The sequence below is a fragment of the Lissotriton vulgaris genome, chromosome 4_1, assembly GCF_964263255.1.
Source record: "Lissotriton vulgaris chromosome 4_1, aLisVul1.2, whole genome shotgun sequence".
Lineage (NCBI taxonomy): Eukaryota > Metazoa > Chordata > Amphibia > Caudata > Salamandridae > Lissotriton > Lissotriton vulgaris.
The window spans coordinates 2048719303-2048742308 of record NC_141691.1 but is presented as its reverse complement, the minus strand read 5'-3'; the positions used below and the strand labels follow the sequence as shown (position 1 = coordinate 2048742308).

The window sequence follows — 23006 nt, the reverse complement described above, 5'->3', positions numbered from 1 at the left end:
CATTGTGCCAAACCCTGCTGTGATCTTGTATCAGATTCCCTGGAATGCGGAGTGGTTCACTGTCATAGACTTGTGTCATGCATTCTTTTCCATCCCATTGCATCCAGAAAGCAAATTTCTTTTCTCTTTTGAGTTTGACAGTCATGTCTATGTTTGGAACCGTGTCCCCCCAGGGGTACACAAAAAGCCCCTCCATCTTTAATCAGATCTTAAAAAGATGTCTTGAATCTTTAGTTCTACCCAAGAAGTCTGTCCTGGTCCAGTACATAGACGACCTTTTGGTGGCGTCTAAAAGTCAAAACGACTGTGTTACTGATACCATTGCTCTGCTGAATCACCTGGGCAGAGGTGGACACAAAGTATCTCCTGACAAATTACAGTTTTGTAAGAATTCAGTAAAATATCTAGGACACCAGATCGAGAAAGGTATCAGAAGAGTCACCTCAGAGAAAATCAGAATAATTCGGGATATGGAATTGCCCAGAACTCAGAAGGACGTTATAATGTTCCTCGGAGTTGTGGGATATTGCCGACAGTGGATTGTGGGATTTGCAGTACTTGCCAAACCTCTGATAAAAATGACAAAGAAAGGGGCAGACGACCCAGTCACCTGGGATGATGAAAGCATGACAGCCTGGATAAAGTTGCGAAACTGTCTGTGCTCTGCTCCTGCAATAGGAATGCCTGATTATTCCAAGAACTTTGAGTTATTCTGTGAATCACGAGACAATTGTGCACTCTCAGTCCTGACCCAGGAGCATGGTCTGACTAGACGTCCTGTGGCCTACTTTTCAGCCACACTGGACCCAGTAGCTGCTGGGCTTCCGGGGTGTCTGAAAGCAGTGGCTGCCACATGCACAAGTCTGGAACAGAGTGAGAACATTGTCATGGGACATCCTGTAACGGTTTATGTTCCACATTCAGTTGTGATCCTGCTAACCCGAACCAAAACTCAATATCTCACTCCAAGTCGGCTGACTAAGTATGAGAGAATTCTTATTGGTGCAGAAAATGTAATAATTCCCAGATGCAACATCCTAAACCCGGCAACGCTATTGCCCCTTACCCAAAGTACAGAAGCGGAAGGTGAATTTGAACATAATTGCATTGATCTGACTGAATTTAGTACTAAACCTCGTCCTGATATAAAAGAAATGGCCCTTATCAATGCTGACATAGTGATGTTTGTGGATGGCTCTTGCCTGAGGCATGAGGATGGTGGACTGAGTGCTGCCTATGCTGTAGGCACTCTGGAAACCACCCTAGAAGCATCATATTTGAGTGAAGTCAAATCTGCCCAAGTGGCCGAGCTCATAGCCTTGGCCAGAGCTTGCAAACATGGGAAAGGCAAACGAGTAACCGTATATACTGACAGTCAATATGGTTATGGGGTTGTTCATGACTTCGGCCAACTATGGTTGCAAAGAGAATTCATGACTTCCTCAGGTACCCCCATCAGAAATGGAAAGGTGGTGCAAAACCTATTGGAAGCAATTCAATTGCCCAAAGATTTGGCGGTGGTCAAATGTGCTGCTCACCAATCTGGAAAGGATGAAGTGGCAGCCGGAAACAGGTATGCTGACCAAATTGCCCAGTACTGTGCACGATACAAAATGTCCCTAAAAATCCAATTATGGGGCGGAAACAGCTGCCAACTTATGGTGTTTGAGAATGTATCTTCCTGGAATGAACTGAGAGCGTTGCAACAGGCAGCAACCGAGGGGGAAAAACTAAGATGAGAGACTGAGGAATGTCAACTCAGAGAAAGGGATGGTATCATGGTGAATAAAGATGGTATGCCTGTGTTGCCAGACTGTATGGCTGACCCAATGGTTCGGATGATTCATGGAGACACTCATGTTGGAAGGGATGCAATGTGCCGTGTGTTTGATAAAGTGTTCTACAATTCAAGGTTCAGGAATATCGCGGATGTGTTCTGCCAGAGGTGCCTGGTGTGTCAACAATTCAATGCAGGAAAGAAGACTGTGGTAGAGCAAAGCACCATTGGAAAGGCAGAGGGCCCTTTCGTCAGATTGCAGGCAGATTTCATACACTTGCCCATGTGCAGAGGATACAGATATGTCTTAGTGATAGTTTGCCTATTCTCAAGGTGGGTGGAAGCTTACCCGGCCAAGAAGAATGATGCCATTACAGTGGCTAAATTGTTACTCAGAGAGCTGATCCCTAGATTTGGTTTTCCACAGACTATTGAAACAGACAGGGGTGGGCACTTTGCTGGGGAAATCCTAAAGGAACTCTATGCAGCATTCAAAATTGAGCCTAAACTACACTGTGCATATCATCCAGAAGCTTCTGGAATAGTGGAACAAATAAATGGCACTATAAAGTCAAGATTGGCAAAAATGTGTGATACCACTAAATTGAACTGGATAGAAGCTTTGCCTCTTGTCTTGATGGGATTAAGGAGCATCCCGAACCGAAAAACAGGCCTGAGCCCCCATGAGGTACTAATGGGAAGAGTGATGCGACAGGCATGGGTACCTGGACACAAACTGCTGAGTATTTCTGATGATTTGGTGCTAGAATACTGCAGGCAGCTGGGTGACCAAGTGCGTTCTATCTCTCACCAAATTGGAGAGACTGCTGATGAATGGCCAACCACTCCAGTCCATAAACTCAAACCTGGAGATTGGGTGGTGTTGAAGAAACACACTCGGAAGAGTTGCCTTGGACCAAAGTGGGGGAAAAAGAGGCAAGTGATCCTTGTAACTACCACCGCTGTAAAGTGTGCTGGAGTGCCAAAGTGGATTCATGCCAGCCACACTAAGAAGGTAGCCAAGGAGACGGCTGAGGGTGATGCAGCTGAAGAGACTCCAGACGAGGGTCCAGATCTAGCTGACGTGATACTACCCGGCACCAGCCAAGACGAGTGGTTTCCAGCAGATGACCTGATTCTTGATCCGATAAGAACCAGAAAATATTCCTACTTAGAGAGTGGGATAGTGAGGGTGAGACAGGACTAGAAGAAGAAGGTCAGGTTAACGAGAATCACATCAGACCTGATCAGGAAATAGGCCAAGTAGGGACAGACCAAGTCATCGACACTCCTCCAGAGACTCCAGAAACCGGAAAGGGACAGATAGTGGTTAAAGTTGAAGTTCATGCGGAAGAAAATCAAGGGGTCGAAGTGCATGAACAGGAACAGATAGAAACCGACGAACGTATTCAGGAACCAGAGTCCAAGCTGGTTGAAAATCAAGATCAAATACAGACCATACCTGAACAAGGCCAGCTTAGAAGCCAGGCAGAAGAAACTGACGAAAGACCTGGACCTAGTCAGACAGGAGAAGAAAAAGACAGTGCCAGTACAATATTGCCACACCAAAGTGAAAACAAGGGGATTCACGAAGACGGCCAAGTATCCTCGACCACTAAGAGGCTTAGAAAGCAGGAGAGACCAAGATATATAAAGAGACTGAAACTAAGACTGAAAACTGTAGAAGAAAAATTAGAAGACAGGAAAAGAGCTGCAAGTAAAAGACAAAGAGACGAGGCTCAGCAAAATAGATGCAGCATCAGATTTAAGAAAGTAAACAAGAACTATCGAAGTCCTGAATGGACCTTTTTGGTGTTGGAAGAAATTGACGACCCTGAAGAAAGTGACCGCAGTGATCACAATTCCGTTGAGGATCAAAGCTCTGAGGTAGAAGACCCACCCTGAAAGGTGAAACTGCGTAAGCCTCTTGAAACAAAACAAAGAGGGGTTAAAAGGTCCCAGAAACAAAAATGTCTGATTCAAATGTAAATGGAAGACCAAAAAGGAATTGTTGCAAAACTTGCTGTAAAATATGCCTATGCGGTGCAGCAATAGTTATAGTAATATGGATAGGACTAACAGTCTTTATACCTTTTATGATAAGTAAAGATACTAACCTGTACCCTACTAAACCAATGAACCCAGATCCAGTAGTTGTACATACTGAAGAAACACCACAAAGTGTAGAAAGACGTGACAACTCAGTTAGCCTAAGACAAACACGACATGACTTAGAAGCACCAGATGAGGATGGACTACATTTTCACCACATGAGAAATCGATCACATTTAAATGTCTTTGCAAATCTTTTAGTGCATTACGTAGAAGCTATGGAAATAGAAGATTGTTATGTATGCATGAAGCTACCTACTTCTGTAGCTGAAGGCGTGACTTATCACCATTTGCCCCTGACTTATGGAATTTCCTGTAGTATATTAGCAAGCTTATTTTATAGGAGCACCTTACAGTATTACTATTCAAAAACGGACGTGATTTTTTCTGAACTCCCTGTTCGGGGGAACCTGAATATTGTGCATGTCAGAAGCGAGGTAACTAGATACATGGGAGAATACTTCCTGACTATAGGTGACATAGACTTAAATGACGCTCGAAGAGATAATTTGACTTGCTCATTACATGAGCAAGAAAAGATGTTCTTGAAAATGGCAGAAAAGAGAAGGGAGAGTTTCCAAAGAAAGGCTAATGATAAGAAGCAGCAAACTCCTAAATGGCCTGAAAACATGGAAGGCACCTCAAATGGCGATGCAAGTCCTGCGATGTTGTTGGATTTTGAACAAAAGGGGAAACTTTGTCTTCATAGAGAAAAGACTAGTTATTATAACAATGTATTCATTGGTTCCAGCGAATGCGACCATAATTACAAGGTAATTGGAGGTTGGGGTTTCAAAAATGGGTCAGAACCTGTGTTTCCCGGAATTTATTATATATGTGGAAACAAGGCTTATTTCAAATTGCCGGATCACTGGTATGGAAGCTGCTATTTTGGCATTGTCTTCCCGAAAATATACCATGTGAATAACGCTGCTGGAAGCAATGAAGACACTAATGGCTTAGTGCGTAGTAAGCGTGAGAGTGTATGAGAAATTATAGGTGATATTTTTAGTGCACTGATACCTGGAATGGGGGTAGTTCTGAATACTCACCGTATCTGCAAATTGTCTACGGTAGTGGATCGGTTATCAACTGACACTGCTGCTGGATTCCTGTTGGTCAATACCGAAATGGTTGCGATCAGATCAATGGTTTTGCAAAATCGCCTTGCTCTTGATACCCTATTGGCAAAAGAGGGCGGGGTCTGTAGAATGCTGAAGGCGCAACATTGTTGCACTTACATTCCAGATAAAAGCGTAGAAATAAAAAAATATGTGCAAAATATAACTAATTTGGAAAGAGAACTTAAACCATTGGAGGTTGACAGTGCCTGGAAAAGACTGACTGATGGTCTCTCTTCTGTAGGTAGTTGGTTTTTTAACATAGGTCGTAGTCTAGTAGGTAAAATACTGATGCCAATAGCTGGAATAAGTCTGATTGTGTTTATTATAATAATTTGCTGCAAATGCCAAAAATGCAACAAGAAGTACACTGTAAATAGGAGGGGAGTGAAACGGAATGTGGATGAACTCGAATTAGAAGAATTAAGGAACCAGATCTATAAAAAAGCTAGAGAATCCCACCCAAATAAAGCTGGAGACAAACGGCATAATAATAAATTTGTGGAAATTGAGATGAGTGAGATGTAAGAAAAATTGAAGTTGGCATCTGGTTCCATTAGTAGTGATGATAGTAAATATCATCAAAGAGGGGATTAATGGAGTGGAAGTTTGCGCCCAATGCAACCTGCTCTGCACATGAACCTCGATTAAACTTATAATAGTACTAAACAACCCTGTTTGTCATTAATATTTCCCTTTTCCAGTACACGCGGGTGTCCCAGAGATGCTTGTCTATGTGTTTACTAACAGTAACACCGCTTGCATACTATAAAATGGCCGCTTCGCATGCGTTGGTCATACCCATGTGATGTGACGCACTCACAGATTTGGAGGGAGAAGTCTGCTCATGCGCATTATAGCTGACCTGCCCGCTTGTTCTAACCATGCTCCTCGCTTGCCCATGCTGCTTCGCATCTCTATCTATTTTTGCTTAACCTTTAACCGCTATAGTTATTATGAAGTAAGGGGTGCAGTGTAGATGATCATGTTGTACAGTGTGTTCTGTTTTGCTGTGTTATTAATTTGTTTTCGCTTACTTTTCATGTACCACGCATACATTGGCCTGGGTATGGGAGTCCGAATCCATCTTGAACCCTGTTCCGACCCGGTCACGTGATGAGGGAAAACCCACACTGCGCAGAAGCAAATCTCAGCCAGCTGGCTCCTGAAGCAAGATATGCCTGGGAACCTACCTAGGTTCTTGTCGAAGATGCTGACAGTCACCTTGACCTCCGATACATTGTATCAAACTGCTGTATACACCCATTGTTTTTCCATATTCCTATGCCTGGGAACATGAACGCAGGGGGGCGGGTATTAAAAATTAATATTCATTATGTGAACGTAGAATTTAAGAGGTAAAGGTGACCTAATCATTTCTCCTGACCAATCATAAGTTGGGACCCTGTCATTTGCAACATTTGTGGGTGGTCTGGGAACCCCAGAAGGGTATAACTAGCCTAGTTAGTTAGGGAGAAATTGTCCGACTTGTGCGAATAGCAGACCTGTCACTGACCCCACGACTCTATAGGTGATTGATGCAGAGAGCTGCGGAGCGCTCTGTCCGAATTTTCCACAAACTCCAAGGGGTGGAAATAGTCTTAAGTGCTGTCGAAGCACTTTTGTTGGGGGATTCGAGAACCCAATCGGGGTTATTGGCGGATTCCGTGCAGTGAGAAGGTAACGCAGGCGTTGCATCCGAAGCTATGGGGGTTGGTCGTGCCCTTTGGTGAGCCCCAGTCCTGACCCAAACCTGAGGGGTATCCTGTCCTGTTTACCGTGAGCTGCTACCTGCTCACCTACTGGCATCCTAAATCCTTGAGGGTCCTTGTCCTTTCCCGAAACTGACCCGTGGCCAGGGTTAGTCTTCATTCTCGTCTAGGTAAATATTACCTGTGTGTGTCCGTCATTCTATCCCTTACCTTCTGCTCTTAATAAAGCCTCTATGCACATGATTATTGCCCTGTTCTCTACTCTGATGCATTTGCAAACTGAATATTAGTATGTTCCAATTTTTCCCTTCCCTTTAGGATGTATTTGAACTGTTACTTTGAATTATTAATGTGTGGTGAACTTTAGAAGTTGCAATAAGACTTTAGCTAGATAGAATAGGATTAGTGTTGAGTTACATATAGGCCATAGAAATTCACTGACTGATGTGGTTTGAACTTGCCGTCCCTAGTTTAAGTCTAAACTGAATAGTATGTTCCCTGTTACCCATACCCTTTAGAAAAACTCTGTGTACCCTAAATGGTGCTATCCCTCTTGCATAGCTATTTTATCTTCTTGATACTGCTTATCGATGTTTTTATCAGCATCTGTCTCATAATTTTGTCACTTTAAAATTGCTACAGAAAAACCCTTAAAACGCCTCAGGTGTCTGTGGTCATTCTAAAGGTACATCAAATGTTGATTGAATAAATAAGTGGAGTATTTTGAAGTGTTATCACCTACCCTCATGCTCCTGATCCATCAGGAGGAGTAAGTACCTGTGGTAAGTCAGGTACCATGACAAAAGTGTCACAGGAGACACACACAAAATACTGATAGTAGCGGGTAAATTCACCCGACTTGTAAAATTGGGTTTTACTGAACGCATACATGGGCCCAAGTGCGTGATAATCTGGCAATCTATAGGGCCGGGTGACCTGCGCGCTCTATCAGTACCAATTGAAGTTAACACATGAGCCTTGGTAAGGCAACTGAATGTAGGCAAAAATTGTTGGTAAAAGACTTTATCCACACCAATAATACACTCTCTTCTGCTATGGACAGAACACTAATGAACCGTGCTGCTTGAAGACGATAAAGGGCTGACACGACTGTCCACCTACTCAAGAAAATTGCCATGTTGAAAGGGAATCTGGCCACCCTAAATATCTTCATCATTTCCATTGGAAAGTTATGAGAGGATAATGATAGCCTTTCAAGGTCCAGTCATTAAATCTTAACATCTGGGACTGCAGAATGAATAGCCGAACTTCGTTCTGGATCAATATATTCTATACAGCTAGAGGACAGAGGGGAGGCAAGAAGTTTAGGAGAAGTAGGCCTGGGTACCATAGTATGCTAGACCAGTCTAGCACAATTTAAATCAAGCAAGTTATGCAGAGTTAAATCATCCAGAAGCATCGAGGAAATATTTTATAAGGAGTGACGGCTATTCACCACTTCGGAACCCCTAATTATGCCAAAAAACATTGGAAGCTCCTGGGAGCAGCGAGGTAAGTTTTCAGACTTTTTCCTGGTCTGAATACTTATTTAGGGATTTTTTCTTTTTTTGCCGCTTTTGATTTGCTCCTTACTCTGGCTTGTGAGCTTCATAGCTCGTTTCACCTTATGAATGAGTGCGCAGTTGGTCAGGGAGTTCTTTTTTTCAGAATGGAGGATGAAGAAATTTCTTGTTTTTTTGCTATTTTTATTGATAGCTTTGTCAACTTGTAATTTTTTATGACAGACTCTTCTATGGGTTTGGTCTCCTTTTGGTATGCTGTCGCTGTGATTCATACGAATGCATATGCAGACAAGCAATCAGCTTTTCAGTCATTAAACCGTCCTTGTCAGCTGCTGTGCTTGGAATACATTAGTTGTGTGGGTGGCTAATCAAAGGAATACACAGGGATCCTGTTGGCACTCTGGCCTGTTCAAATATGGAGTCTGCACACTCAGATAAATCATCAGCCTAATGGAATTCCACTACCAATTGTCGCAAAGAGCCTGGAAGCAATGTCAATAAAAGGGTTAAAAAGGATCCTCCCTCTCCAAATAAGTCATCGCTACCTTTGACACTAGAGTATATAATGGATGAGCTGAAGAATATAAAGCCCTGAATGGAAAATATTATTGCATCACTCCAAAGAATTGTGGAGAAATGGGCTCATATGGACGCAAGATTCTCAGAGGTCGAACAGAAGATTAGTGAAGCTCAGGATGTTGCTGTCAAGGTGGATACCTTGTCTAAAGAAGTCCCTCACCTCAAGAAGGACTGAAGATTTGGAAATACGCAACCGGCGCAATGATTTACACATTTATGGCATTCTGGAAGGTTCTGACGGCCCTGACATGATTACATTTTTGAAGACTCACATACCAAAGATAGTTGGTCAGTTGAAACCTACGGATCTCAATATTCAGAAGGCTCATAGGATCGGCCCTCATTTTGCACCATCCTTGAACAAACCGCAGGGAATTATTGCATACTTTCTTCAATACTCCAACTTAATGATGGTTCCTAATGCAGCTAAGCAACGTAAACAAATGCTATGGTCCGGTCCAAACATTTTCCTCAGCCGAGATGTTTCAAAGACTACTGCTGATCGCAGGAAGGACTTTTTAGACCTTCGACCGTTGCTTTGTTACATAAATTCTCATTATGGCCTTATTCACCATTGTGTTTTTTTTAAGGTTACATACAAAGACAGGACAACCATATTCGAAGATCCTGCAGAACTCCCTGAACTGGAAACAAGCATCCTAAAACCGGTTTTGGGGTTTGACCCTTCATCCGCCAGGATAGCTTTACTCCAGTGGCATGGAGAGCACGAAACCCACGTCTGGGCATACCCCTCCCACTCGGATTTAACCCAGATCTTTGTGACCTGGGGTGAACGTTTGCATTGCCCAGCATTCCGTCCATTAATTGCTTGTTTTGCGCATGTTGCCTTGAATGTCAGTGCTTGGAGTGGGGTTGAGTTGAGTGGCGTTGTATGGGGGGTGGGGTGCAGTTGTGTGGAGTGCAGCATCTGAAGAGAAGTTGTGTGTGAAGTGGCATTGCATGAAGTGGTGCTGCGTAAAGTGGTATTGCGTGGAGTGGCGCTGCTTGGAGTGGCGCTGCTTGGAGTGGCGCTGCTTGGAGTGGCGCTGCTTGGAGTGGCGCTGCTTGGAGTGGCGCTGCTTGGAGTGGCGCTGCTTGGAGTGGCGCTGCTTGGAGTGGCGCTGCTTGGAGTGGCGCTGCTTGGAGTGGCGCTGCTTGGAGTGGCGCTGCTTGGAGGGGCGCTGCTTGGAGGGGCGCTGCTTGGAGGGGCGCTGCTTGGAGGGGCGCTGCTTGGAGGGGCGCTGCTTGGAGGGGCGCTGCTTGGAGGGGCGCTGCTTGGAGGGGCGCTGCTTGGAGGGGCGCTGCTTGGAGGGGCGCTGTGCAGAGTAGCGCTGTGCAGAGTAGCGCTGTGCAGAGTAGCGTGTGTAGTGGCACTGTGCAGAATAGCAATGTGTGTAGTGGCGCTGTGCAGAGTAGCGTTGTGTGTAGAGGCCCTGTGCAGAGTTGCGTTGTGTGTAGTGGTACTGTGCAGAATAGCATGTGTAGTGGCGCTGTGCAGAGTAGCGTTGTTTGTAGTGGCGCCATGCAGAGTAGCATTGTGTGTCGTAGCACTGTGCAGAGTAGCGTTGTGAGTAGTAGCACTGTGCAGAGTAGCGTTGTGTGTAGTGGCGCTATGGAAATTAGTGTTGTGTGTAGCAGCGTTGCAAGCAGCAGTGCAGCGTTGCCTTAAGTGTTACTGCATCCAATGCATTGCGTAGATGGGAGTGGTGCTGCGTGGAGTAGTATTGTGTGGAGCAGAGTGGCATTGCGTCGAGTGGAGCTGTGTGGAGTGGAGCTATCTTCAGTGTTACTGCGTCCAATGGCATTGGGCACAGTAGTGTTGCGTGGAGTGGCGTGCAGTGTTTAGCTGTGTGGAGTGCAGCCGCTTTGAGTAGTGTTGCATGGATTGGTGCTGTGTAGAGTAGCAGTCATGAGTGCCATTGTTTGGAGTGGCGTGCAGTTGTGTGGAGTGCAGTGGCGTGGCACTCCAATGAGTGAGCTTGCACAGAGTGGGATTGGCTAGAGTACACTGGTGGCACATGGTGTGGCATTGCATGCAGCGGAGTGGCCTGCATTGTTGTTTTGCATGGAGCGGAGTGGTGTTGCATGGAGTGGGGTGGGGTGCAATGTGCAGTTGCGTAGAGTGCAGCACCATGAAGAGGCATTGGGTGGAGTTGCAATGAGCAGAGTGGAGTTGCAATGAGCAGAGTGGAGTTGCACTGAGCAGAGTAGAGCTGCGCAGAGTGGAGCTGCGCAGAGTGGAGCTGCGCAGAGTGGAGCTGCGCAGAGTGGAGCTGCGCAGAGTGGAGCTGCGCAGAGTGGAGCTGCGCAGAGTGGAGCTGCGCAGAGTGGAGATGAGTGGAGCTGCGCAGAGTGGCGATGAGTGGAGCTGCGCAGAGTGGCGATGAGTGGAGCTGCGCAGAGTGGCGATGAGTGGAGCTGCGCAGAGTGGCGATGAGTGGAGCTGCGCAGAGTGGCGATGAGTGGAGCTGCGCAGAGTGGCGATGAGTGGAGCTGCGCAGAGTGGCGATGAGTGGAGCTGCGCAGAGTGGCGATGAGTGGAGCTGCGCAGAGTGGCGATGAGTGGAGCTGCGCAGAGTGGCGATGAGTGGAGCTGCGCAGAGTGGCGATGAGTGGAGCTGCGCAGAGTGGCGATGAGTGGAGCTGCGCAGAGTGGCGATGAGTGGAGCTGCGCAGAGTGGAGCTGCGCAGAGTGGCGATGAGTGGAGCTGCGCAGAGTGGCGATGAGTGGAGCTGCGCAGAGTGGCGATGAGTGGAGCTGCGCAGAGTGGAGCTGCGCAGAGTGGCGATGAGTGGAGCTGCGCAGAGTGGAGCTGCGCAGAGTGGCGATGAGTGGAGCTGCGCAGAGTGGAGCTGCGCAGAGTGGCGATGAGTGGAGCTGCGCAGAGTGGAGCTGCGCAGAGTGGAGCTGCGCAGAGTGGAGCTGCGCAGAGTGGAGCTGCGCAGAGTGGAGCTGCGCAGAGTGGAGCTGCGCAGAGTGGAGCTGCGCAGAGTGGAGCTGCGCAGAGTGAAGCTGCGCAGAGTGGTGATAAGCTGCGCAGAGTGGAGCTGCGCAGAGTGGCGCAGAGTGGAGCTGCGCAGAGTGGAGCTGCACAGAGTGGCGATAAGCGTCGCAGAGTGGAGCGGCGCAGAGTGGAGCGGCGCAGAGTGGAGCGGCGCAGAGTGGAGCTGCGCAGAGTGGCGATGAGTGGAGCTGCGCAGAGTGGCGATGAGTGGAGCTGCGCAGAGTGGCGATGAGTGGAGCTGCGCAGAGTGGCGATGAGTGGAGCTGCGCAGAGTGGAGCTGCGCAGAGTGGCGATGAGTGGAGCTGCGCAGAGTGGAGCTGCGCAGAGTGGCGATGAGTGGAGCTGCCCAGAGTGGAGCTGCCCAGAGTGGAGCTGCGCAGAGTGGCAATGAGTGGAGCTGCCCAGAGTGGAGCTGCGCAGAGTGGCAATGAGTGGAGCTGCGCAGAGTGGAGCTGCGCAGAGTGGAGCTGCACAGAGTGGAGCTGCGCAGAGTGGAGCTGCGCAGAGTGGAGCTGCGCAGAGTGGAGCTGCGCAGAGTGGAGCTGCGCAGAGTGGAGCTGCGCAGAGTGGAGCTGCGCAGAGTGGCGCAGAGTGGAGCTGCGCAGAGTGGCGCAGAGTGGAGCTGCGCAGAGTGGCGCAGAGAGGAGCTGCGCAGAGTGGAGCTGCGCAGAGTGGCGATAAGCGGCGCAGAGTGGAGCGGCGCAGAGTGGAGCGGCGCAGAGTGGAGCGGCGCAGAGTGGAGCGGCGCAGAGTGGAGCGGCGCAGAGTGGAGCGGCGCAGAGTGGAGCTGCGCAGAGCTGCGATGAGTGGAGCTGCGCAGAGTGGAGCTGCGCAGAGTGGAGCTGCGCAGAGTGGAGCTGCGCAGAGTGGAGCTGCGCAGAGTGGAGCTGCGCAGAGTGGTGATAAGCTGCGCAGAGTGGAGCTGCGCAGAGTGGCGCAGAGTGGAGCTGCGCAGAGTGGAGCTGCGCAGAGTGGAGCTGCGCAGAGTGGCGATGAGTGGAGCTGCGCAGAGTGGCGATGAGTGGAGCTGCGCAGAGTGGAGCTGCGCAGAGTGGCGATGAGTGGAGCTGCGCAGAGTGGAGCTGCGCAGAGTGGCGATGAGTGGAGCTGCGCAGAGTGGAGCTGCGCAGAGTGGAGCTGCGCAGAGTGGAGCTGCGCAGAGTGGAGCTGCGCAGAGTGGAGCTGCGCAGAGTGGCGCAGAGTGGAGCTGCGCAGAGTGGCGCAGAGTGGAGCTGCGCAGAGTGGAGCTGCGCAGAGTGGCGATAAGCGGCGCAGAGTGGAGCGGCGCAGAGTGGAGCGGCGCAGAGTGGAGCGGCGCAGAGTGGCGATAAGCGGAGCAGAGTGGCGATAAGCGGAGCAGAGTGGCGATAAGCGGAGCAGAGTGGCGATAAGCGGAGCAGAGTGGCGATAAGCGGAGCAGAGTGGTGCTGCGCAGAGTGGCGATAAGCGGAGCAGAGTGGTGCTGCGCAGAGTGGCGATAAGCGGAGCAGAGTGGAGCTGCGCAGAGTGGCGATAAGCGGAGCAGAGTGGAGCTGCGCAGAGTGGAGCTGCGCAGAGTGGTGATAAGCGGAGCAGAGTGGAGCTGCGCAGAGTGGCGATGAGCAGAGTGGAGCTGCGCAGAGTGGAGCTGCGTAGAGTGGAGCTGCGCAGAGTGGCGATAAGCGGAGCAGAGTGGAGCTGTGGCGATAAGCGGAGCAGAGTGGCGATAAGCGGAGCAGAGTGGAGCTGTGGCGATAAGCGGAGCAGAGTGGCGATAAGCGGAGCAGAGTGGTGCTGCGCAGAGTGGCGATAAGCGGAGCAGAGTGGTGCTGCGCAGAGTGGCGATAAGCGGAGCAGAGTGGTGCTGCGCAGAGTGGCGATAAGCGGAGCAGAGTGGTGCTGCGCAGAGTGGCGATAAGCGGAGCAGAGTGGAGCTGCGCAGAGTGGAGCTGCGTAGAGTGAAGCTGCGCAGAGTGGCGATAAGCGGAGCAGAGTGGAGCTGCGCAGAGTGGAGCTGCGTAGAGTGAAGCTGCGCAGAGTGGAGCTGCGCAGAGTGGCGATAAGCGGAGCAGAGTGGAGCTGCGCAGAGTGGCGATAAGCGGAGCAGAGTGGAGCTGCGCAGAGTGGCGATAAGCGGAGCAGAGTGGAGCTGCGCAGAGTGGCGATAAGCGGAGCAGAGTGGAGCTGCGCAGAGTGGCGATAAGCGGAGCAGAGTGGAGCTGCGCAGAGTGGAGCTGCGTAGAGTGGAGCTGCGTAGAGTGAAGCTGCGTAGAGTGGAGCTGCGCAGAGTGGCGATAAGCGGAGCAGAGTGGAGCTGCGCAGAGTGGCGATAAGCGGAGCAGAGTGGAGCTGTGGCGATAAGCGGAGCAGAGTGGCGATAAGCGGAGCAGAGTGGCGATAAGCGGAGCAGAGTGGTGCTGCGCAGAGTGGCGATAAGCGGAGCAGAGTGGCGATAAGCGGAGCAGAGTGGCGATAAGCGGAGCAGAGTGGTGCTGCGCAGAGTGGCGATAAGCGGAGCAGAGTGGTGCTGCGCAGAGTGGCGATAAGCGGAGCAGAGTGGTGCTGCGCAGAGTGGCGATAAGCGGAGCAGAGTGGAGCTGCGCAGAGTGGCGATAAGCGGAGCAGAGTGGAGCTGCGCAGAGTGGAGCTGCGCAGAGTGGCGATAAGCGGAGCAGAGTGGAGCTGCGCAGAGTGGCGATAAGCGGAGCAGAGTGGAGCTGCGCAGAGTGGAGCTGCGTAGAGTGAAGCTGCGCAGAGTGGAGCTGCGCAGAGTGGCGATAAGCGGAGCAGAGTGGAGCTGCGCAGAGTGGCGATAAGCGGAGCAGAGTGGAGCTGCGCAGAGTGGCGATAAGCGGAGCAGAGTGGAGCTGCGCAGAGTGGCGATAAGCGGAGCAGAGTGGAGCTGTGGCGATAAGCGGAGCAGAGTGGAGCTGTGGCGATAAGCGGAGCAGAGTGGAGCTGCGCAGAGTGGCGATAAGCGGAGCAGAGTGGAGCTGCGCAGAGTGGCGATAAGCGGAGCAGAGTGGAGCTGTGGCGATAAGCGGAGCAGAGTGGAGCTGCGCAGAGTGGCGATAAGCGGAGCAGAGTGGAGCTGCGCAGAGTGGCGATAAGCAGAGTGGAGCTGCGCAGAGTGGCGATAAGCAGAGTGGAGCTGCGCAGAGTGGCGATAAGCTGCGCAGAGTGGCGATAAGCTGCGCAGAGTGGCGATAAGCTGCGCAGAGTGGCGATAAGCTGCGCAGAGTGGCGATAAGCGGAGCAGAGTGGCGATAAGCTGCGCAGAGTGGCGATAAGCTGCGCAGAGTGGCGATAAGCTGCGCAGAGTGGCGATAAGCTGCGCAGAGTGGCGATAAGCGGAGCAGAGTGGCGATAAGCGGAGCAGAGTGGCGATAAGCGGAGCAGAGTGGCGATAAGCGGAGCAGAGTGGCGATAAGCGGAGCAGAGTGGCGATAAGCGGAGCAGAGTGGCGATAAGCGGAGCAGAGTGGCGATAAGCGGAGCAATGCGGCGATAAGCGGAGCAATGCGGCGATAAGCGGAGCAATGCGGCGTCGCGCCGAGCAATGCGGCGTCGCGCCGAGCAATGCGGCGTCGCGCCGAGCAATGCGGCGCAGAGCGGCAGCGCGCGGAGCATAGCGGCGGCGCGTGGAGCAGAGCGGCGGCGCGTGGAGCAGAGCGGCGGCGCGTGGAGCAGAGCGGCGGCGCGTGGAGCAGAGCGGCGGCGCGTGGAGCAGAGCGGCGGCGCGTGGAGCAGAGCGGCGGCGCGTGGAGCAGAGCGGCAGCGCGTAGAGCAGAGCGGCAGCGCGTAGAGCAGAGCGGCAGCGCGTAGAGCAGAGCAGCAGCGCGTAGAGCAGAGCAGCAGCGCGTAGAGCAGAGCAGCAGCGCGTAGAGCAGAGCGGCTACCTTGAGTGTCGCTGTTCTGAATTGCGCTGCCTTGAATGTCACTGCTTCCAGTGGGGTTGCATACAGTGGAGTGGTGCTGCACAGAATGGAGTGGTGCTGCATAGAGAGGAGTGTTGTTGCTCGGAGTGGCTCTGTGTTGAGTGGTGTGCAGTTGTGTGGAATGGCGCTGCAAAGGGTGGCATTGTGGGAAGAGGTGTTGCATGGAGTAGCGTAGCCTAGAGTGATGCTGCCCTGGGCGTCACTGCTTGGGGTGGCATTGCATAGATTGGAGTTCGTCAGGTAGAGTGAATTTGCGTTGTGTGGAGTGGCGTTGTGTAAAATAGAGTGGCACTGCGTGGAGCGGGTGGCGTGGCGGTGTATGGAGTGAGACTGCACTGAGTGGCATTGCCTTGAGTGTTATTGCTTGGAGTGGCATTGTGTTGCGTGGTATGCCAGAAACAGCAATTATTAAACATATTACGCAATCAAAATCGGAGAGTGCACCATTTAAGGAACGCAACGCCTGGCCTCATATACTCATGGTATACAACTAATGGGCTGTTCGTAGGCTATCCAGCGTGGTGGTCACTTAATGATGGTAACATAATGATCGGTCCATGTGTAGCACAACCAGAATTGTCAACATCGCATTAAAACGTTCCCTGAGGACAGATACAGTCTTTGACATATCTTTACAAAGAAGAAGTCTGTCTTGTCGGTTCTCTGGGTCTCAATTCCCCCATGACATCAGGGTTGTTTTGAATGGGTGGCAAATAGATATTAAAATAGTGAAAAGAGAAAAGGAGTTTACTAAACACTACGAGCCTAGTCTGGACGGGGAGTGTGTTTTTGTTTCATAGCAGCGAAGTGCTTCCTCTGATGTTTTTCATTTGTTTGGCTTGAACAGAGCGGTGCTCCGTGTTACCTGAGTTGTGGCCAGGTGAGGGGGGGCAACATTCTCCTGCAAATTGGGTGAGTGTAAATAAATGTATATGTTCACATAGTCCATATTACTATGAGATATGCTGCTCATTTAGCTCTCATGAAAGACCTATATTAGGTCACATGATGTTTTGCAGTGTTTTGTTCTGACTGGATATATTAATCCAGCAGTTGCTTTTTGAAATGACATTTACACTAATGGCATGTACATTTCTTTTATATATTGATGTGGATGTGTATCTTTCCATCTGATGAACTCCGGAAACTTGAATACAGGAGACTTTCAGGTGATATTCACTTCATTTATCACACTGTTCTTATATTTTGATTCACGTCATTACACCTAGCAGTAGCATAACAGGTCCTGAAGAAGCAGCAAGGTGACCCATGGGCACGTTAAAAGTCTGCAGAAAGACGTCTTTCCATCTGTGTAGTTATTTGTTAAGGCTACATCTTGCACTGGTTTTAATATTGAGAAAAAGGAGGTGTCCATTAAACATATTTTCCTCCTTTTCACTCAATTTTATATTGAGCACTTTATTCACTTTTGGTTTAACATATTGAGCACTGCTTTTTCATGCATCCCCTGATACCCTATATTGATTACATCACTGCTTATTTGTAACAAATGCAGATTTGGTGGAGTTTGGCCAAATCTTGCACTGGGCACTCGATCTCCTATGTGCATCTTAAAGGTTCCCAAATGATGTAGTGCGGTACAGGGTGGAAGTCTGATGGGATCTCTTTAAGCACTTAGGGAGACCCAGCTATAGATTTTGCCATCTATTGATCACCAATCTTTCCTACATGACCATCACATCAAACACAAATGTACAGCATATGCCTGGTTATGTAGACATGAATCAATTGATTCGGTGGATGTATTTAGATAGTGGACGCCGCAATGTATATCCGCTCTGTTCCTTCGGTTGCAAAAGAAAATTCCGCACTCACGGGGGCTTTCAAAGAAAACTTTATTCTTCAATGACAAGCAACAAACGCGTTTCGGCAAACTGCCTTTTTCGGTGTTGATGACACACCAGAAAAGGCCATGTTTTAACCCCTTCGAGGCTGATGACGAGCTGGGCTCGTCATGGTGTAGCCTCCTCAAACACTGATGACGAGCCCAGCTCGTCATGAACAATGGGTTTTTTAAAAAGTCAGCACAGGAGGGGAATAAGTGCAGCGCGCATGTGGTTAAAGACAATTCATCAGTGCAGTCAAACAAAGAAGGGACATCGCGCTCATTCTCGCGTCAGCGCCATTTTTAAAAGTTCTATATGAACCAGCATTTCATATTCAGCTCGTCTTTTGCATGAAATCATGCATACATACCATGATCGTATACATCTTTAGAAACACAATTGTGAATAAACATAATTACATATCATCACAACACAATTTGTAATTATAAAACGGATTTGCAATTTTCATTTTATGTGTAACTCATAAAACATTTAATCACCCGTGTTTCGGTTTTGCCATGTTCTCAATAACTTGGTGTATATTATCTATCTCGCCGTGGATCGGCAAATGTCCCTTCCTTTTAACACTCCTAATGCACTTCTTCAGTGCAATCTCTTATTTGATTGGGGCATGCGTTATTATCATTCTAATCTCGATAATGTTTAGGAAAACACTTTTACATATCAGTTCTAGCATCAGTTGTAGGGGTTCCCACCCTAAACCCCAATTCGTGATTAACCCAGAACAATAAATATCTCAGGTTTAAGAGCCTATGTGTACCGCTAACTCCTCTCCACTATTCAGGCCTCTTGGAAATTTCGTGAGAAAGTCTATTATGTAGCGTGACTCGAGTCTCTGTAATTTACAGACCCGGTCACCCCCTCGGACACTTAAGGGAACAGAATCCAAACCGTAAAATTGTAACTGGTTGCGGCCACACTGATGTGTCTCAGCGAAATGGCGTGCTACAGGACATACAGAATCTATCTTATCAATGGTCCTCAGATGTTCCAATACTCTGATCTTCAGTTGGTGGACCGTACTGCCTGTATAGTGTAGCCCGCAAGGGCACACTAGGCAGTATATTGCATATGGTGTGCTGCAGGTAATGAATTTGGTTATTTTCCTTACCTTCCCTGTATCCGGTATTTTATATGCTAGGACCCTTTTGCTGTTAGCGCAGGCTTTGCACCTACTACACGTAAAAAAGCCCATTATTTCTTTTAACGTGCTCACTCTCTGTGGTATATTTTCCAAATGGCTTCTCACCAGCATGTCCCGAAGTGACCCTGCTTTCTTGAATGTCACCATGGGATAGGCTGGAATGTCGTCGCACATAATACTGTCTGTTTTAAAAATATGCCAATTCTTTATAAGCATATGTTTTAAATGATTGGCTTCTGCAGAATAAGGGGTAACCATCCTGAATTTACCCTTACCATCTCTCTCTTTTTCCTTGTCGATTAGCAGTTTATCTCTCGGAATTCCTCTCACTTAACGCAATGTGGGGTTCAGTGCTACGGGATCATATCCCCTCACAGAAAACCTGGCTATACTCTCTGAGGCAGCCACCTCAAAGTCCTTCTCCCTGGACTGTTCCTCTTTAGCCTGAGAAGTTTGCCATATGGTGTACTTTGAATAAGTTTCAGAGGGTGACTGCTAGTTGCAAATAGAGTGTAGCCAAAATTATAATGACTGAAAGATTGCCAAATAAAGCCAGAAGAGCAGAGCTCGGTGGTTCAAAGCCGGTTTCCAAAAGCTATTACAACAAAATGACCTAACTGCCGCCTGTGAGACAGGGTGAGATACAGGCGGTACAGAGAGGCCCTTAAAGACACAGTGCCAGTTGTATGCTCTGCATTGCAGCCCATCTTCTAACAGTGTCCTTCTTTCCCTCTCCGTTTCCTTTTAAAAAAAGAGGCTTGTGAAATAACTTCGACTGCACTTTTATGTACTATGTGACTTTATTGAGCTGGGTGCATTTTTTAAATGAAATGAAATTCAGCAATATTCAGCCTGGAATAGGCTGTAAACATATGCATTGTATGCAGCTGCATTCATGTCTAAAGTCATTTATATAGAGATTGTAAAGTGCTCTGGGATGACAGGCGTGGGTGGGAGGATCCAGTGCTTATGACGAGGATCCCCTGCAAGAAAAGCCAAGGTACTCTGGTTGACACTGTATTCATTAAAGTCTAACTTGTGCACAATACTGAACACGGATTGAAGTCCTGAGATTGCTGCAGATCTCTATAGATGAGAAGGTCATGGAAGGAATGGCACTTGGGGGCGCTAGTTGTGGTAGTCAGCAGCGTTGGCTATGAAGTGGATGGTGGTGGCTCTGGCAGTGAGTGGCATCACCACGACAATAGGAATTATTTAGGGTCAAGGGAACTATGTTTTCATACATTTGGCAAAGGACATTCCCATGGAATTTCCAGCCTTTAGGAAGTATTAGAGGTCAATGGCTAAAGGTTGCATGAAAAGGAGTGATAAGCCTGAAATGTAAGTGCAAAGTTAAAACAACAGTTTAGGAGTGGAAATAAAATTAAGCGAATTGCCATAATCACGTCCATACACTAAATGCTGGACGGCAAGACTCATAAGCGTCAATAGATATTTTAAGCATATGAAATGCTACAAAATGTAACCCTGCTACAACCGGCAGCAGGAGCTTTAGAACATTTCTGAGGAGATACACTGCATCAGACTGCAGTGCACATAAGTGTAGGAGAGTAGGGTCTGCTTCCTATGGTCACCCCCACTTTTTGCTGTGATTTACTGGTTTTTCGACTTTAGTGTGGCTGTGGGCCTGCTAATCAGAACCACAGCCCAGCTATTCTCTCTCTAAATTGATACCATGTACTTTAGGTACATACCTGATTGGGTATTGGGTCACCTCTGTGAGCCCCTGTATAGTGTACCCTAGGTACCCAGGGCATAGGTGCATCCAAGGCCTACCAGGGGCTGCAGCATGTATTATGCCACCCCTGGCTGGCCATCCAAACTGACGCCACAGGCTGATTACTCAGCTTGGGTAAGGTGGTGTAATCACCCCTTACTTAGATATAGTATTCCTATATCTAACCTTATATATAGACACATATGCACCTATAAGTCACTCCTATGGTAGGCCTCGACAATCCTTGACAGCTAGACTCATAAGCGTCAATAGATATTTTAAGCATATGAAATCCTACAAAATGTAACCCTGTACAACTGGCAGCAGGAGCTTTAGAACATTTCTGAGGACATACACTGCACCAGACTGCAGTGCACATAAGGAGCAAGTGTACGAAAAGCTTGGACCTTCTCCTTACCAACGCAGAATACCGCCTTCATGTGGTCCTGTTTTGCCATTCCCAGCATGGGTAACATGGTGCTCAGGATGGAGTTCAAGAAAGGAACCATGCCAAACACTGCATAGAAGACAGAATTGGGAGTCACACATGGCATCAAGTAATTGGTTTAAAACAAAGAGAACCACAAAATTCATAATTGCTCTCACATTATTTTATGCTCTACGAGTACCTTTCTTTTAGGAGAGAATAACCTCTCAGTGATGCTCAGCCTTGTAAAAGCAGCTCTGGGACCACAGAGATACTTTGGAATCTTTACATTTACCAGGGGGGTGCAACTACTATTCAAATGACGCATGAGAGCTGCCATGCAGGATGTCAATTATTGGTGTATCCAGGAGTCACTGTACCCCCTTACCTTGGATGAGGTTTCCTGACCATCACTGAATGAACGAAAACACACACACACACGCGCATTAATAAACACACACACACATATATATACACACATACATATAAAACACATACATTTATAGACACATACACACATATCTTTACACGCACATACATACACACACACACATACATAAATATTTACACACATACCTATAGACAAACAAATATATAAACACACACACACACACACACACACACACACACACATTACCTACTGGGTGTAGCCAGTAGGTAGTTATAGTTAGGACCTGGTTTCTATTCAAAAAGCGTTTTTTCTTTTGCCAATATCTTTGGCGCCGTTTGACAAATCTTCGCAAAATTTTCAAAACTAATGGTGAGCTCCGGTCAGGTATTGTCTTAAAAATTTCAGGTGATTTGTCATGCGGGCAGAGAAAAGGGGAGGTCCCAAAATGTGTTTTCTACATGTTATTTTCCATAGGAGACTTTTGTCGCCGAGACAGCCCGAACTGCTGAACAGAATTACACCAAGTTTAGCAATACAGTAGCTCTTGGTTCAGAGTGCACTCTTTGCTTTTTACTGTTCAGTAGCTTTTGAAATATTAAAGGAAAAAGAAATATCGATATCTGGGTGGAGCCTAACCACACATCTGATTGTGAGATTGAGGAAGTGCCTGCAGCCATCTTGGGGCTAATATACATGATAGCACTCCATGGAAATACATTGCAGTGAATAGAAGGTTTTGAGGGTCACCAAAAGTATAATGTATAAAGGGTGACAAAAGACTTTAATTACATTATAATTCATATGTTGATGGTACCATACTCGTGTTAGCAATTGTGGTGTGTTCCAAGGTGATTTTACCCTGTGGAAAATCCTTATGCTGGGATATCATGAATCATGTTTGAGAAAAAAACTATTTTCCCATGCTTTTCCCATAGAGGTTTGGAAGGTGCTCCAGAAGCAAAAATGAGAGAATAATTTATGTAAATTCACATTATCTTTCGCAGTCCTGTGAGAATTAAATCTGACATTCTCAGTAAAATATGTACATCCAACAAGGGCAGAGACGGTCAGTTGATTCCTTTGTGTTCTACTGCAGCTTCCCAGAGTGTTCTAAAGAACAACTAGAGCGCTAAGTCAAACTTATGACAAATGTATTGCACACCTGTAGCCATCTTGATTAGAATAAACTGGTAACACTCAAAACATTTAATTTAAAAAGGAACAAAATGAGGGCATTCATTTTGCAATAGAAATTAGGATTAGTGTTGCAGAAAGAAACATGAGGGCACATTTTGAGTGTCTTCTCAAATCTTCTTCTATTTCATTAAAGAATTCTGACATGCAGACTGAAACAAACACTTTCAATACCAGCAGCAGACTTCCAGTTAACTCCCTGGTGAGCAGCAGCTTTACTACAGCGATCTAATGAGCAACTAGAGTGCTAACATTCGGAATTTACAGCAAATGTGTGACACACCTGAATGCCTTCTTGATGGAATCAAAGTAAAAAACGGAAACCATTTCCTACTGAGGAGACGCAGTAAATGAGGAAATTAGGAAACTTCATAATAAATAAGTCTCCCAAGATGGCCACCTGAGAACAAAAAGAGGCCAAATGTACCACAAATATCCCCCAGATGTAGCACACATATAGCTCAATGACAAGTGTGCAAAACACTTAATCTTTTAGTT

The 23006-nt window shown here is 47.9% G+C and overlaps 1 protein-coding gene across 2 annotated transcripts in view; it reads right to left on the bottom strand.

Annotated features, from left to right (window-relative positions):
- The window catches only part of MROH1 (maestro heat like repeat family member 1), a 2204128-nt gene that overhangs the window by 1779887 nt on the left and 401235 nt on the right, over nt 1-23006 (bottom strand). For both annotated transcript variants that reach the window (XM_086966435.1, XM_086966436.1), the window contains exon 6: nt 20915-21013. In XM_086966435.1, coding sequence (XP_086822561.1) covers nt 20915-21013 — 99 coding nt within the window. The remainder of the gene's footprint in view (nt 1-20914; nt 21014-23006) is intronic.